The 12,121-nt window shown below is 52.1% G+C and overlaps 4 protein-coding genes and 1 non-coding gene across 5 annotated transcripts; 2 read left to right on the forward strand and 3 right to left on the reverse strand.

Moving 5' to 3' along the window:
- Positions 1–583: 583 nt before the first annotated feature.
- CC1G_04776 (hypothetical protein) lies at positions 584–2,808 on the forward strand (the record flags this gene model as incomplete). Its single annotated transcript, XM_001838280.2, has 2 exons — positions 584–1,305; positions 1,552–2,808. Exons 1-2 carry the CDS (start codon positions 1,270–1,272, stop codon positions 2,806–2,808), a joined length of 1,293 nt encoding a protein of 430 aa, XP_001838332.2. The 5' UTR covers positions 584–1,269.
- Positions 2,809–3,844: 1,036 nt separating this feature from the next.
- Positions 3,845–4,539, reverse strand: CC1G_04777 (hypothetical protein; the record flags this gene model as incomplete). Its single annotated transcript, XM_001838281.2, has 2 exons — positions 3,845–3,891; positions 4,134–4,539. The coding sequence occupies 2 exons, from the start codon at positions 4,537–4,539 to the stop codon at positions 3,845–3,847; spliced, it is 453 nt and encodes a 150-aa protein (XP_001838333.2).
- A 1,120-nt stretch (positions 4,540–5,659) lies between these two features.
- CC1G_04778 (hypothetical protein) lies at positions 5,660–8,333 on the forward strand (the record flags this gene model as incomplete). The annotated part of the gene is made up of 2 exons (XM_001838282.1): positions 5,660–5,730; positions 5,780–8,333. The coding sequence occupies 2 exons, from the start codon at positions 5,660–5,662 to the stop codon at positions 8,331–8,333; spliced, it is 2,625 nt and encodes an 874-aa protein (XP_001838334.1).
- Positions 8,334–8,847: 514 nt separating this feature from the next.
- On the reverse strand, positions 8,848–11,420 carry CC1G_04779 (hypothetical protein; the record flags this gene model as incomplete). The annotated part of the gene is made up of 3 exons (XM_001838283.2): positions 8,848–9,321; positions 9,376–11,270; positions 11,327–11,420. The coding sequence occupies 3 exons, from the start codon at positions 11,418–11,420 to the stop codon at positions 8,848–8,850; spliced, it is 2,463 nt and encodes an 820-aa protein (XP_001838335.2).
- A 514-nt stretch (positions 11,421–11,934) lies between these two features.
- Positions 11,935–12,008, reverse strand: CC1G_20262. Its single transcript has one exon. It is a non-coding gene; the product is annotated as a tRNA-Ile (tRNA).
- Between the last annotated feature and the right edge of the window lie 113 nt (positions 12,009–12,121).

Genomic DNA, 12,121 nt, shown 5'->3' on the forward strand with positions numbered 1-12,121 from the left:
AGAATGGCAAGTCGAGCCATTGACTAGAGGAAACTTGAAGTGTAGATTAGCCTCCACTCTTCTGCACGATTCCGGCAATTTATGTGATGAGCAAATTGAGGTACGAATTTGAGGGATCGCCTTACGTTTAGCTCCACGCAAGAATATCTTCGAAGGTCGCGCTCCCAGGTCAGAAGCCCCCTCGCTCATATTTCAGGGTTGTGAGCACTGTGACGGGGTCGAGTTTATCTGCATCTTCCTCGGATCGATCTTGAGTCACTACATACAGATCTGTTGGTGTCTACCCAAGACAAACAAGTGACCAAACCGAAGTCTTCGAAATGCATTGTTCCCCAAATCGAGCAACAGGGGCGCGCATGGCGGGTGTCAGCCGACTCCGCGACGCGTCGCGACCTTTCAGCCGATCGCGGCAAACCTTCCCTGTTTGGGCACCTTTGGTCAAAAGCGGAAAGGACGTCGGCGCCGCGCCCGGGGCACGCGTTTTTTTGTTGACTCAGTTTGTCATCCGTGGGAATTTTCCGTCGGGACAGAGGGCGGTTCGATTCGGACGGTTTCCTTCCTTTCTTTCTTCCCAACGCTGACCATCCATTATCATCCCTCGTCGACTCTACCGCTTGTCCCCCACAACCACTTACTCGCGCTCACGACGCTGAGCGCAACGGCGACGACGACGACAACGACAACGACGAGCTAGAAGTTAACTATACCGATAACGGCACTGATCAGTTTTCACAAGCGAGCCGAAGGATTCAAGTCAGAACCAGCGGCAGGCTCCAATTCAAATCCCAACCAAGCCGATAGCAAAGAACTTATCAGCGACTCCAAGCATCTATGGCTGGTTCGCTTACAATCGACACAATACATGGACTGCCAAAGGGTTTCATGGGTTGTCACACCGTCGCCACTGGCTCCAGCTCGAAGATGACCCTGTCCGTTTACAACTCAATGATGACAAATGGAACCTCTTCCGCTACAACCTCATCGTACGTTCACCGCCATTGGAAGCCAGCAAGCTCCACCACAACCACCATCTACGGATACACACGTCCGGGTCCCTCAACCCGTGCCGCATCTGAACCACCAACACACGTATGCGACGTCGAAATGCTCGACATTTCAGAACAAAGCAACCGCAGTGGTGGCTCTCCCTCGGACTCAATGGGGCGAGAACAACAATCGACTCCGACGCAACAAACGAATGGAAGTCACGAGAACCCAAGCTCCAACTTAAAGAGGTCGCAGAGTCATTGGGGTTTATTCCCTGTGACGATGATGCCCTCCACCACGGATTCTGACCGTGTTTGTGTGAGTGGCTTCTTTAATCGTTTGAAAAGGGCCCTGAGCTCATCTTTGCTTTCTCTGTCCTCTTCTTCGTCTTCTCCATCATTCTCCTCGTCTTCTTCATTGGCACCACCAACCTCCACGTTGGTACATCGACGACATGCACGTTCCTACCGCTCGCCGAAACCGTACACGCGTTCTCGATCACCACCAACCTCGGACGATTCCTCGATCTCGCCACACTCATCTTGGTCACATTCATTCGACCAGTCTCCTGTTGAGGAGGTATCAGAAAGTCAAGAACGGGAAGATGACTCGTCCCAACCCTCCGCTTCGTCTTCATCCGAGTCCCAAGCCATGATGCGGGCTTCCTCCCTGGCGCCCACAGAAATCGACGACCCCGACGCTGACCAACTTGCCACACTCCTTACCTCCCACAACATCAAAATCCGAGATTACGCATACGTCCCCTCCACTCGACCACCCGTAGCAGAACTGTTCGACCAATACGAGGGTATAGCGGAATATGAGTATCGATTGCGACAGCGACCTCGACTGTACCCCATCACTGGAAAGGTTTTGAGGCGGCTGTTGGATATCGGGTGGGTTACCATGGATGAGGTGAACAGTCGATGTCATGCTATGGACTTCGAGGAGCTCAGAAAAGCGGACGAGAGGCCTGGAGGACCTTACCCGTACATCGTACGTTGGAAGGAAGGGGAATATATTGCAGGAGGCATCTTGGTTGCGGCTCCCAACTCCGAACGGCAGAGGGTTCAGGTTATGGAGGCTAGGCGTGAGAAGTGGATGAGATTGGACCGGGTGAGGCGGCGTATGGAGTTGGAGATGGAGAGCGAGAGGGTTGAAAGAGAACGTGCTGAAGAGGTCTTGAGGGCGAGGAGACTGCAATTGAGGAGGGAGATGATGGAGAGGCGGAAACGGTCACTCGGGGATATTGAAGAGGACTCTTCATCTGGACCGAAGCGACGCAAGGTGGAGGGAGACGAGGTCGCTGAGGAGGAGGAATTCGTGGAGTCTCAAAACGACTATAACGTGCCCGACGACTTTATGGACGACGCAGAAGAACCCGCTCTCGGATCCCAGCAGGAACCCGAGCCGTGGACGCGCGAATACTGGGATAAACAGCCTGGCATGGCTGCTTTCAAACCTGAAAAGCAATACCCCGCTCCCTTGTCGGAATACGACCCCGAGATCTATCCCGAAGCAAGGAGTATCATCGAGAGCCAGGAGCAGAGTCAGCAGAGGAGGGGCGCGCTTTTGCACCACAGCCCAAGTCCTGGACCCTCTTCGTCACCTTTTGCACCTTCGTCGTCATCGCCTGGAGCTGGTCCGTCCACCAGGCCATTGCAGCCTGCGGGCACGCAACCGCTCGTGAGGACGGATACGCCACCGCTTGAGGAGAGTCAGCCTAGCCAACCTCAGCACCAGATGGGACCAGGGCTAGGTAAACCGAACAGGGGTTTGAAGAGGACACTCAGTCGGACTCAGACCTTCTCGCAGTTGTAGTTTGGGGAGTTCGGGCGTGCGTTGGGTTCTATGTGGGTTAAAACGTGTAAAGGGTACAACAAGGTTTTCGAAGTGTTGTTTCTGTTGTAACTGTAGCTTTCTCTTCTGTTTTTCTCGCTTCCTTTTTTATTATTCTTTATTTTATTCTCTTTCGTTCTATCCGAATGGACTTTGCGTCAAACACGAAGGCGAGTGCGAACTCAACCTTCAAGCTTCTAGCCTCAAGGACAGCAAGTCTCGACAACAAGATCGCAAACATGAACAAGGACAAGGACAAGCTAATGCACTGCAACTAGCGCTCAAGGACGGCAAGCAACAGAAAGACTACCATGCTGTGTTTTTGATGCTCTCTACGACTCGATTCGAGTTATCGACTATGTTTTTGGTTCTAAGTTATTGTTTCGGGACGGACAGGTGTACTAGCATTATGTTGTATTGCTAAATGGTGTATTGCTGTGGATACGGGAATCAAGTTGCTGGCTTTACTAGACTGAAGGTTGTCATGTCTGGACGTTATGGATCTTCATTAGCAACTTGAAGCATTAGGGGAGTTGTGAAGGGCTGTAAAGGTAATTTCCTACCCTGCGTAAGTACTACCCTCGAGCTCCAGTTGAGCCCCTTGACGATCGTTGGCATTCCACTTCCGTTGTCTGAACCTGGGCGCTTGGTTTGCATATACTGAACTCGGAAAGTCATATACGTGTGTTTTGTTTCGGATTTCGCGAACGTTCTATTGAAACTTGAAACGGTACATGAAAGAGTGCTGCGGAATAGTAGTACTTCGGGTCGTACAAGACCCAGTGGTATCGATTGCGGGTAAAACGGTCGCAGAAGTTGCTTGATGTCGGGTATACCCATCGTCTTAAACCCGATTTATGTGACATTTGGAAAAAGGGCAACTAGAGGTGCCATCTCAATGGTTAGAAGGGGTGTAGGAGAGGGCAAAAGCCCAAGTGAGATGAGGAACATTGCATCTTACAAAAAGCAACGGGTCCAGAATCGACTGTTACCACAGTCCGAGTCATTATATTAATAGCTAGCTTGAAGTCGAGGAGCGTCTCGCGCCTTTTCTGGTCTTGAGACCTATGAACGCCGATTCATATGTTAGTCACCGTCACTGTGCCTACCGGGACGATGATGCACCAAGTGACGCCAGATCGATATCGAGGAGATCTCCCCTAGCTTCTCCCGTATCCCGAGTCTCACAATCCGCACTTGTGCATCGCGGCCAATGATAGTGTGCAGTTGTGTCAGGATCCAGGGCCGTCATTGCGACTTGGCCTTTGCAACACATCCCTGGGGAGGGGCGTTTCCCAAGAACTAACCAAATCCACCAACGTTCCGCCAGTGGGGTGGGTGAAGATCGGGTTTGGGGTGAATGCCGACTGCTGAGGGTGGAAGATCGCGAGCCTTGTGGCTCTTGGGGACGCCCACACCAGATCGCAATCCATCGATTTCCCTGTACCACTCTCCACTTTTCACTCCCGTGGAAGATCCCAACGCATCGTTTTGCTTCATCTCGCTCCGCATAAACTTCCAGAACTTCCTTGTCTGGGAAGGTGGACCAGGTCCCGGGTTGTCCTGCCCTGATATAGTATTTTGGTGCACTTGGAGAAGCTCGCGGAATCTTCGAAGTATCCCGTCGGAAACAGATCGCCTGTGAAATATTCGGAGGGATATAAGTGGATCGTAGTGAGGCCGTTTGAGGGGAACGGAGGTCGAAGGGGACATAAGTGCTTGGTTCAAGTGACGGTCGTGGTAGTTGTCTAACCATAGATGTCGCGGTTCCGACCGTTGGGGTGTTCCCGTGGTATGCAGGGCCGAAGACCAGGGCAGTGGTGCAGGACACACTAAGAATTCGTCATGCTTTCGCGGGAATAGTGCATCCGCAGCGCCATGCAGTGCACAGAAAGACAGTGGTGAGGCCTGTGCATCCTGTCTTGTTCCTTGAGGTTTTGTGCAGTCATAATAACGTACGGCGTTGTGATCTATACAGGGTCTTCCGAAGCCCTCTCAGAGACAAACGAAGTGACACGGCGCGCCGTCATTTGTTTCCTACTGGTTGTTGGCGCTTTGATATGTTGCCAGAATGAAAAGATAGGTTCTTTTCTCCAGAAAGGTTCTTTCCGGTGAAAGAATAATGAAAGAACCGTGGCCGAAAATTGGCTGAAGGCACCTTTGCTTTGTGGCCCTGAGAGTGCATCCGACTTCGAGCATCTCGAAGGGCCTAATTTCAGGCCTTGAGAAAAAGCCAAAGATGAAGATTCTGTCGCCGTTTTGAATTCGGGGTCCCCCTTGAATCTTCTTCCTTCAAGAGACAGAAAAGGATGGCGTTGTGAAGGGGTGAGAGTATAGAAGTGACTTTTTCGACAAGGGAGCGAATGTTTTCCGAGAAAGGGGCATGTATGTTTTGAGGTCCTGAAATCGGGAGATTCCATTTCGATTACAGCACAGCTTCGGCCCAAAAAGGCTGTACCTCCATAAAGAAAGCGCCATATGCATTCCGTTGGTTTGTCTCTGAGCTGCCTCTGTCGGCTGAGTTCCAAAAAAGTTTGTAAATGAACGGTAAGCGACTTGGGTAGAAATGGAATCACCCACAGAGGCTCCTTCTCTCACTATCACACCATCACCTCCCTACACCAACCTGGTTGCCTTCTGCAGGAAACAGCTGGCCACACTTGAAACGGGGTGAGCACGGGCTTCCAGTCGACGATACAAGTCCAGTCTTGGCTATTTTGTTCGATTGCAGTGTCGGTCGTACTTGGTAAAACGCCCATTGTGCCACACTTCTTGGTATATATACCGGAATACCGCCCAGTTGGCAAGAGACCCACAATTACGATTCCCGGCCATGGTCCCCTTCTCAACGGCCAAAACAACACCGCTCGACCTGGCAAAACTCAAGCAAGAGCTACCGGATCTGTATGTGCCCCTGTCTCTGCCATCTATTCAATTGAGCTGACCGTAGCAGATCCTTGGAGGTCCCTAGGAAGTACGCAAGGATGCTCAACACCAACTACGTCCCCACGGCATCGGAGCTCCACGAAATCCAGGCCTTCTCGTCCGCCATAACATCGAAAACCCAAGAAATCGCCAGCGAAATCGCCTCACTCGAGGGTCGGCTCTCCAAGTTGAAGTCTCGACAAGCGTTCTTGAAGGATGCAGCAGCACCATACGCAGCTCTCGCCTCACCGTTCCGCCGCTTCCCACCCGAGCTAATGCAGTCCATCTTCATCGCCTGCCTCCCTGACTCACGGAACGCTGTAATGCACCGTAGCGAGGCACCGGTGCTACTGGGAAGGGTGTGTAGCGAGTGGAGACGGATCGTCCTTAACACTCCCGCGCTGTGGTCCACTCTGCACATCGTCCCGCCCAATTTCAGTGCCGACATGCCCGAGCTTAACACCATCCGGTTCAGACGGAAGAGGGAGGTGATCGAGACATGGTTGGGAAGATCAGGAGCTTGTCCGCTCTCGATCTCATTCGTCTGGTTTGGAAGCGATGGGGAGGCAGAGACGCGGCTGTGCGGGGAGCTATTGGGCTTGCTGATACAGTTGTCGAAGAGATGGAAGAGGATCGAGTTGCAGTTACCCTTGAAGATGTTGAAACCGTTCCTGGGTCTGGGGAGGGAGGACGTACCGCTTTTGGAAGTTCTCAGCTTGACTGACAACCGGTCGAATTTTGAGGACTTTGACGAGTACGTCAACAGTGTTGGTAGCGGGAATGACAACCTGTTGGGACTGGCACACTGGCCTGAACAACTCCAATTCGCCTCCGAGGCTCCTAGCCTGAAGTCTCTCGACCTCACCTTTTTTGCCGGTGCCATCCAAATCCCATCCACAGTCGCCTGGTCACAACTCACCACACTCGTCCTCGAATCCAACATTTCGTTCTTCTTCAAGAGTTGCGAGGACTTGATTTTGACACTGGGGCAGTGTTCAGCTTTGGAAAGCTGTACACTGAAGCTTCCGCTTTCCTTGGTCACGCCTATGGGCATTCAGCAAGCCGGCGGAAACGTACCCCAAACCTACACACCTGTCGACAGTGTGGTCACTCTTCCCGAGCTGCGGGAACTCTGCGTGGACGGCGACCAGCACCTTCTGGGCGCCTTCCATATGACCACCATCATTTCCAACATCCGGGCTCCGAAGTTAAGAGAGATAGCGATCTATGGGAGGGCTGGCAGCAAAGAATTTTTCGATGACGATGGAGACGGCGATGAGGACGATGATAGTTCGACGGACGCTGACGACGGATCGGAGGCACCTACCCCTGCTTCCACTATAGCCCTGCCTCCTAACACAACCTCCGAAAACACCACAACCTCCCAACCCCGCCCTCGGTACTCTCCTGAACCCATAGCAGGACTGAAGAAACTCCTGATCCGAAGCGGATGTCCTTTGGAAGTCCTCCGACTGGAATCTGTCCCTCTAGTCGAGAAGGAGTTCCTCGCGTGTCTGCGGTTAGCGCCCACCATCACGACACTCGTCATTCGCGACTACAAGGTTCGAATCGGTTTGGCTTCCAGGGGATATGTTCATTGCAGGAATGTCGGTGATGGGGCGGGCAAGGAGTGCATGGTGGATCGAGTCTTGAAGGCGCTAATTGTAGAGAGGAGAGGTTTGCGAGGGTGGTATAATGGGATGGAGATTGACGTAGGGGAGGGCTCCGACCCGGACAGCGTTGGCGATGATGAAGTGCATGACCATTCGACGTCCTCGTTCTTCCCCTCGTCCCCGACCTCAAGCTGTACAATGGTCGAAGATGGGGACACCGACTCTGATTTGATGTCTGCTGTGTCGCCTGCCTCTACCTCTGTGGAGATTGCCTCGGACGACGGCCACACCCATCTCGACATCATCGGCGACAAACCATCCTTATCTCGAGTAACCAGAATCCCCAAGGAGGCAAATTCTCGATATCTTCACCAGTACCAGGATCCTCTCCTACCCAACCTGACAAGCTTCGACTTTGCGCTTCCATGCGGCAGTCAGGAACTTTTCTGCGCCTTCGTGGAATCGAGGTTTTTACCTGATGAAGCGTTCGACCTGCCACCTACGGGAATTCAACAAATCGTCGACGTGCCTGTTGTCCGAAATTCTAATAGCTCGTCGAGCTTCGAGCGGACCTGGGTTGGAGTTGAGGGAGTAGACGCGAATCCACCTTTCTTCCCGCCGGAGCTCACTGACCTTGAAGAAGAGTATATACCTCCCAGCGTCGTCGAGCTTGACGAACCACCGAACCGTTCCGAGCTCGCTGCTCTCCCATTCCCCATGTCGATCTCGCCGGGACGTCAGAAAAACCGACATCTGCCTTTCGAAATTACCGAACCTCTCTCTTCCCCACCAAGCATCGCCCGTTTGTCGTCTGTCAAGTGTGCGTTCACTGCACAAGAAAATGGAATAATCAGGGAGCGCCTGGCCAGGCTGAGAGAGATGGGGTTAGATATTGGAGTTACATTCCACACACCGCTGTCGGATGAGGTTACACCCTCACCGTGGACTGGTGTTGAGGGTTTGTTGTGAAGCATGGCCAGGAGGTTTGCGCCTTGATTCCAGGACTCTTTTTTTCTTCTTTTCATCTGGGTTTGGGTTAGTCGTATCGGAACGCTTCTTTTCGCTCAGTACTTGGACCTTGTAGTACATCCTCCTCTCTTGGTACCTTAGCATCTTTTATTGTTATTACGATCTTAACGTCTTGCTTTCTTGTTATCTGTGCTCTTTTTACTCCACCCGCCAATTCACGTCTCGATCCTTCTAAAGTTTTCAGCCGAATTCCCTTTGGGATGGAACAGTTGCAACTCGGGAGTTTTTGGGAAACACTGCTAGGTGCATATCGTGTCGAGATGGGAGGTAAAAGTGAAGGTGGTACGCGACGAGTTGAGGCGTTGAAGCTGTAAAAAAGGAGCAAGGCTGGCATGCGCTAAGTTGCGATGCTGTCCAAGAAGTTGATCACGACTGTCGATCAACCAGGAAATCCAGTTACTCGAATAGAACATTGCGTATTACATGGCGAGCCAAAAGAAGGTACATAGAGAACCTACGTGCTAGTCTTTCTGAACGGCCATGTAAGTGCAAGGGAGAAACGACCGGGAGGCCGGTCATGCGGCAAAGGAGGCAACGGTTTCGACAGAGGCACAGAGGCTCGCCTGGTATGTTTCGTAACTGGGATTCTAGTATTGGTGAAAGGATTGAAAAACTGGGGCGAGTTGGCCAGATCGCTTTCAGGACTTGAGGTGGGGCTTACAACGCTGGGCTCCTGGCTAGTTCGCCCCGAGTGACGAACTCTCAGTGTGCCTGGCCCTTGTGGACGCCGATGCTTTACCCTCAGAAGGTTGTCGATTAAAGGTAGAAGCTCCATCTTGGACGAAATGTCGTGCCCAACGGATGCTTCGGAAGTGCCACTAGTCCGCTCTTCGTATTGTGCAAAGAATCGAGCCGCTTTGAACCAGTGACGCTCGAGTCTGTTCAACCTTTTGCAAAGCTTTGTGCATCCTGAGAAGGCGTCATAGCACTAGGAAACCATTTTTTAGTTACAGTGAAGAGATATTAAGCGCAATCCACTTACCATAAGTTCGTGCACAACATCCAATAGCCGCACATCCCTCCCATCCCTGTGCGCCGCGAGCGTAAATGGGAACTCAGAATTGGCTGCAGTGATGCAGTGCAAAAATCTATAGCGAACGATTATCATGGGGTCGAAGTCGCAGAGATTCTGGAGTGCTACAGGTAATGCCTTCTCGGGAGTTGGCTGGCCGTCACGAACCCCAGAGGCCTCACCGTTCGTGATGGACTTTGGGGTTTTGGAAGCATTCCGACGGGCCTTGAGAGTTTCCTCCCGGGCCAATGCAAGTGGGCTCGTGGCTGTGCCTCCAACTTTGAATGGTGAGGTTTCCCGAGTCAGTCCAGAAAGCCCTTCCATGAGGTATTTTTCCCAATGCTCGTAGGAATAGGGTAAGATCCCTCCAGTAGCCATCGGTGTCGATGATGACCTTGGGCTTGGATTGGAATTGGTGTCGTCGTCGCCTTCTTCCCAGCACATTAAATGAAACGCGCAACATTCGGCCAACTGGATATTGGTGTCTTCCCGTGACTGGTACAAGATTCCACTGCGCTTTGGAGAGCAGAGGTAATCTTCCATGCTTTTGTGATGGAACTGGATGGGAGTTAGGGGCACCCAGTCTTCCTCCGAGTCGGGAGTCATCGACGAAGACCCAGTGCCGGAGAACAGGGAATCGCGCGGTGGATGAGATTGAGAATAATGGGGTTTGGGGACCTTGAGAAGAGAGTGGAGATCACAGATTGTCATATCTGTTGTTCCTGGAGGAAGAGAAAGGAATTTGTCAAGAAAGAGTTGGTGAGATTGAGTTGGAATCGGTCCTTGAGGAGGGATCATGACCATGATTGTATGTAAGAGACGCCGAAGGAGGGGAATATCGATCTGGTATGAGTCGCGGGGATTGGCGTACACGGAAGGAAGAAGAATCATCGTGTAAAGCGCGTCGAGCTCTGAGAAGGGATTATCGTCACCGCCTTTTAAGGACGACGGTACAGAGGACGTATATGATAGGACATGTTGAAGGAGGGTGACTGGGTTCTGTTTAGGATAGTCTACAAATCGAATGACGGTGGCCGCAAATATAAACTGCGAGGATGCCTTCGCCACCAGTAATTCGACATCTTCTTCCGGTGGCCAGTCGTCGGGGATCGACGATGCGGACGGATGGCATTCCCGGATGCGGGTAAATTCGTCGCAAAAGTAGCTGCGAATGTCACTCGTACCATCATAGTCGTCCAACCGAACATGGTGCGCGACGGAGCGCAAAGGAACCGTATTGAAGGTGGTGCGGATGTCCAATTCCGGACGACTTGCGACTACGACGCGGAAAGGGATATACGAATTCGAAACTAGCGTTCGAAGCAGCCGAAGAAGATGCTGTCTCTCGCTCGCGTCCCGACACTCGTCCAGACCGTCGATGATCAAAGAACGCGGAGCCTTGGCCAGCGCCTGCTTTGACAGCTTCGGCAAAATGTCCAGGACCAACGCCTCCAGCTGCACATCCAACGACTCTTCGAAGATATCTGGGCGGTCCCTCAACACACGCGCAACGTAGTGCTTCATCTCTGGAATGGAGTAGATGAATTGGTGCACGATAGTCGCCACAAATGGACTCGCGCTGTCGAGACCTGGGTTGCGCTTCGAACTGGAGAAGAAATAGGACGCGGCGAGGGATTTCGAGGATTCTGCCTGGCGCGCAACGTCTCGCTGAATGCAGGTTTTGCCACCTCCTGCGGGCCCCGAAAACCAGAGGATTGGAGTGTCATCTGAGCGGTTTGTCCAGGAGATGATGTCGTTAATGACTTCCTTTCTAGTCCCGGATTTGCACTTGGCTGCGTAGGACGCCAAAGGCGATTTGTGTGTTGCCTGCACTGCGCGGTGCCGATGGAGAAGATCGAATGGATCTGAGACCGAGTGGATGTGAGTCGGGCCAACTGGAGGGTATACGAGCATCACCCACCTGGTTTGGGCTCTCTGTTGACCACTCTATAGAGTTTCTCGGAATTAAAGAACTCGCCCCCTTGGACGACGAAATTCTGTGACTGGGTGAACATCACTGCAGCTCGCTGAAGATACTGGAGGAGTGAAGTCGGGGAGACCCCCCTGGAGCTGGCAACCTTTTTGTGTATGTGGAGATAAGCAGACCGCGATCTACTCGTTTCGCACCTTTTACAAGACCAATGTGACAAAGACACAGCCCATTTCTCTGGCCTTGACCTTCTATAGATCGCGAAGGTCCGCACAAAGGTGATCTTCGTTTAGCGCCCATCCAGCCAGTGGTCATAAGATCACTGAGCATATCATTGCCACCCAGAATATCCTCAGAAACCGGACCTCGTGGATTAGATTCTCATGAACCAGACCTAAGAGGATCCGGGCGCAAGATCCACGGAGAAGATATGTATCGACTTCGTTCTCCGAGTCAACAAAGAAAAAGAATCTTTGTCCAAAAGAAAGACGTGAGATGTAAGAATACGCACTCTTTCTCCGAGTCGTGGCCTGACGAAATGATACTCGCACGTCCTTTTGCACATTGCTAAGAAGGCAAAAAGAACAAAAAAGACTGTGTGGCCAACGCCGGGGTCGAACCGACGACCTTCGCGTTATTAGCACGACGCTCTAACCAACTGAGCTAGTCGGCCGTTGGGTACCAGCGGGAGGAGGTTCGATTCCCGCCGCGTCGGGATTGTAACGTAAAACTTGCTGTTAACAGGGGGAAGCCATTGTAAATACTAAAAGTATCGGCCAGCCCGAA

The sequence above is a fragment of the Coprinopsis cinerea genome, assembly GCF_000182895.1.
Source record: "Coprinopsis cinerea okayama7#130 chromosome 13 map unlocalized cont3.13, whole genome shotgun sequence".
Taxonomy (NCBI): domain Eukaryota; kingdom Fungi; phylum Basidiomycota; class Agaricomycetes; order Agaricales; family Psathyrellaceae; genus Coprinopsis; species Coprinopsis cinerea.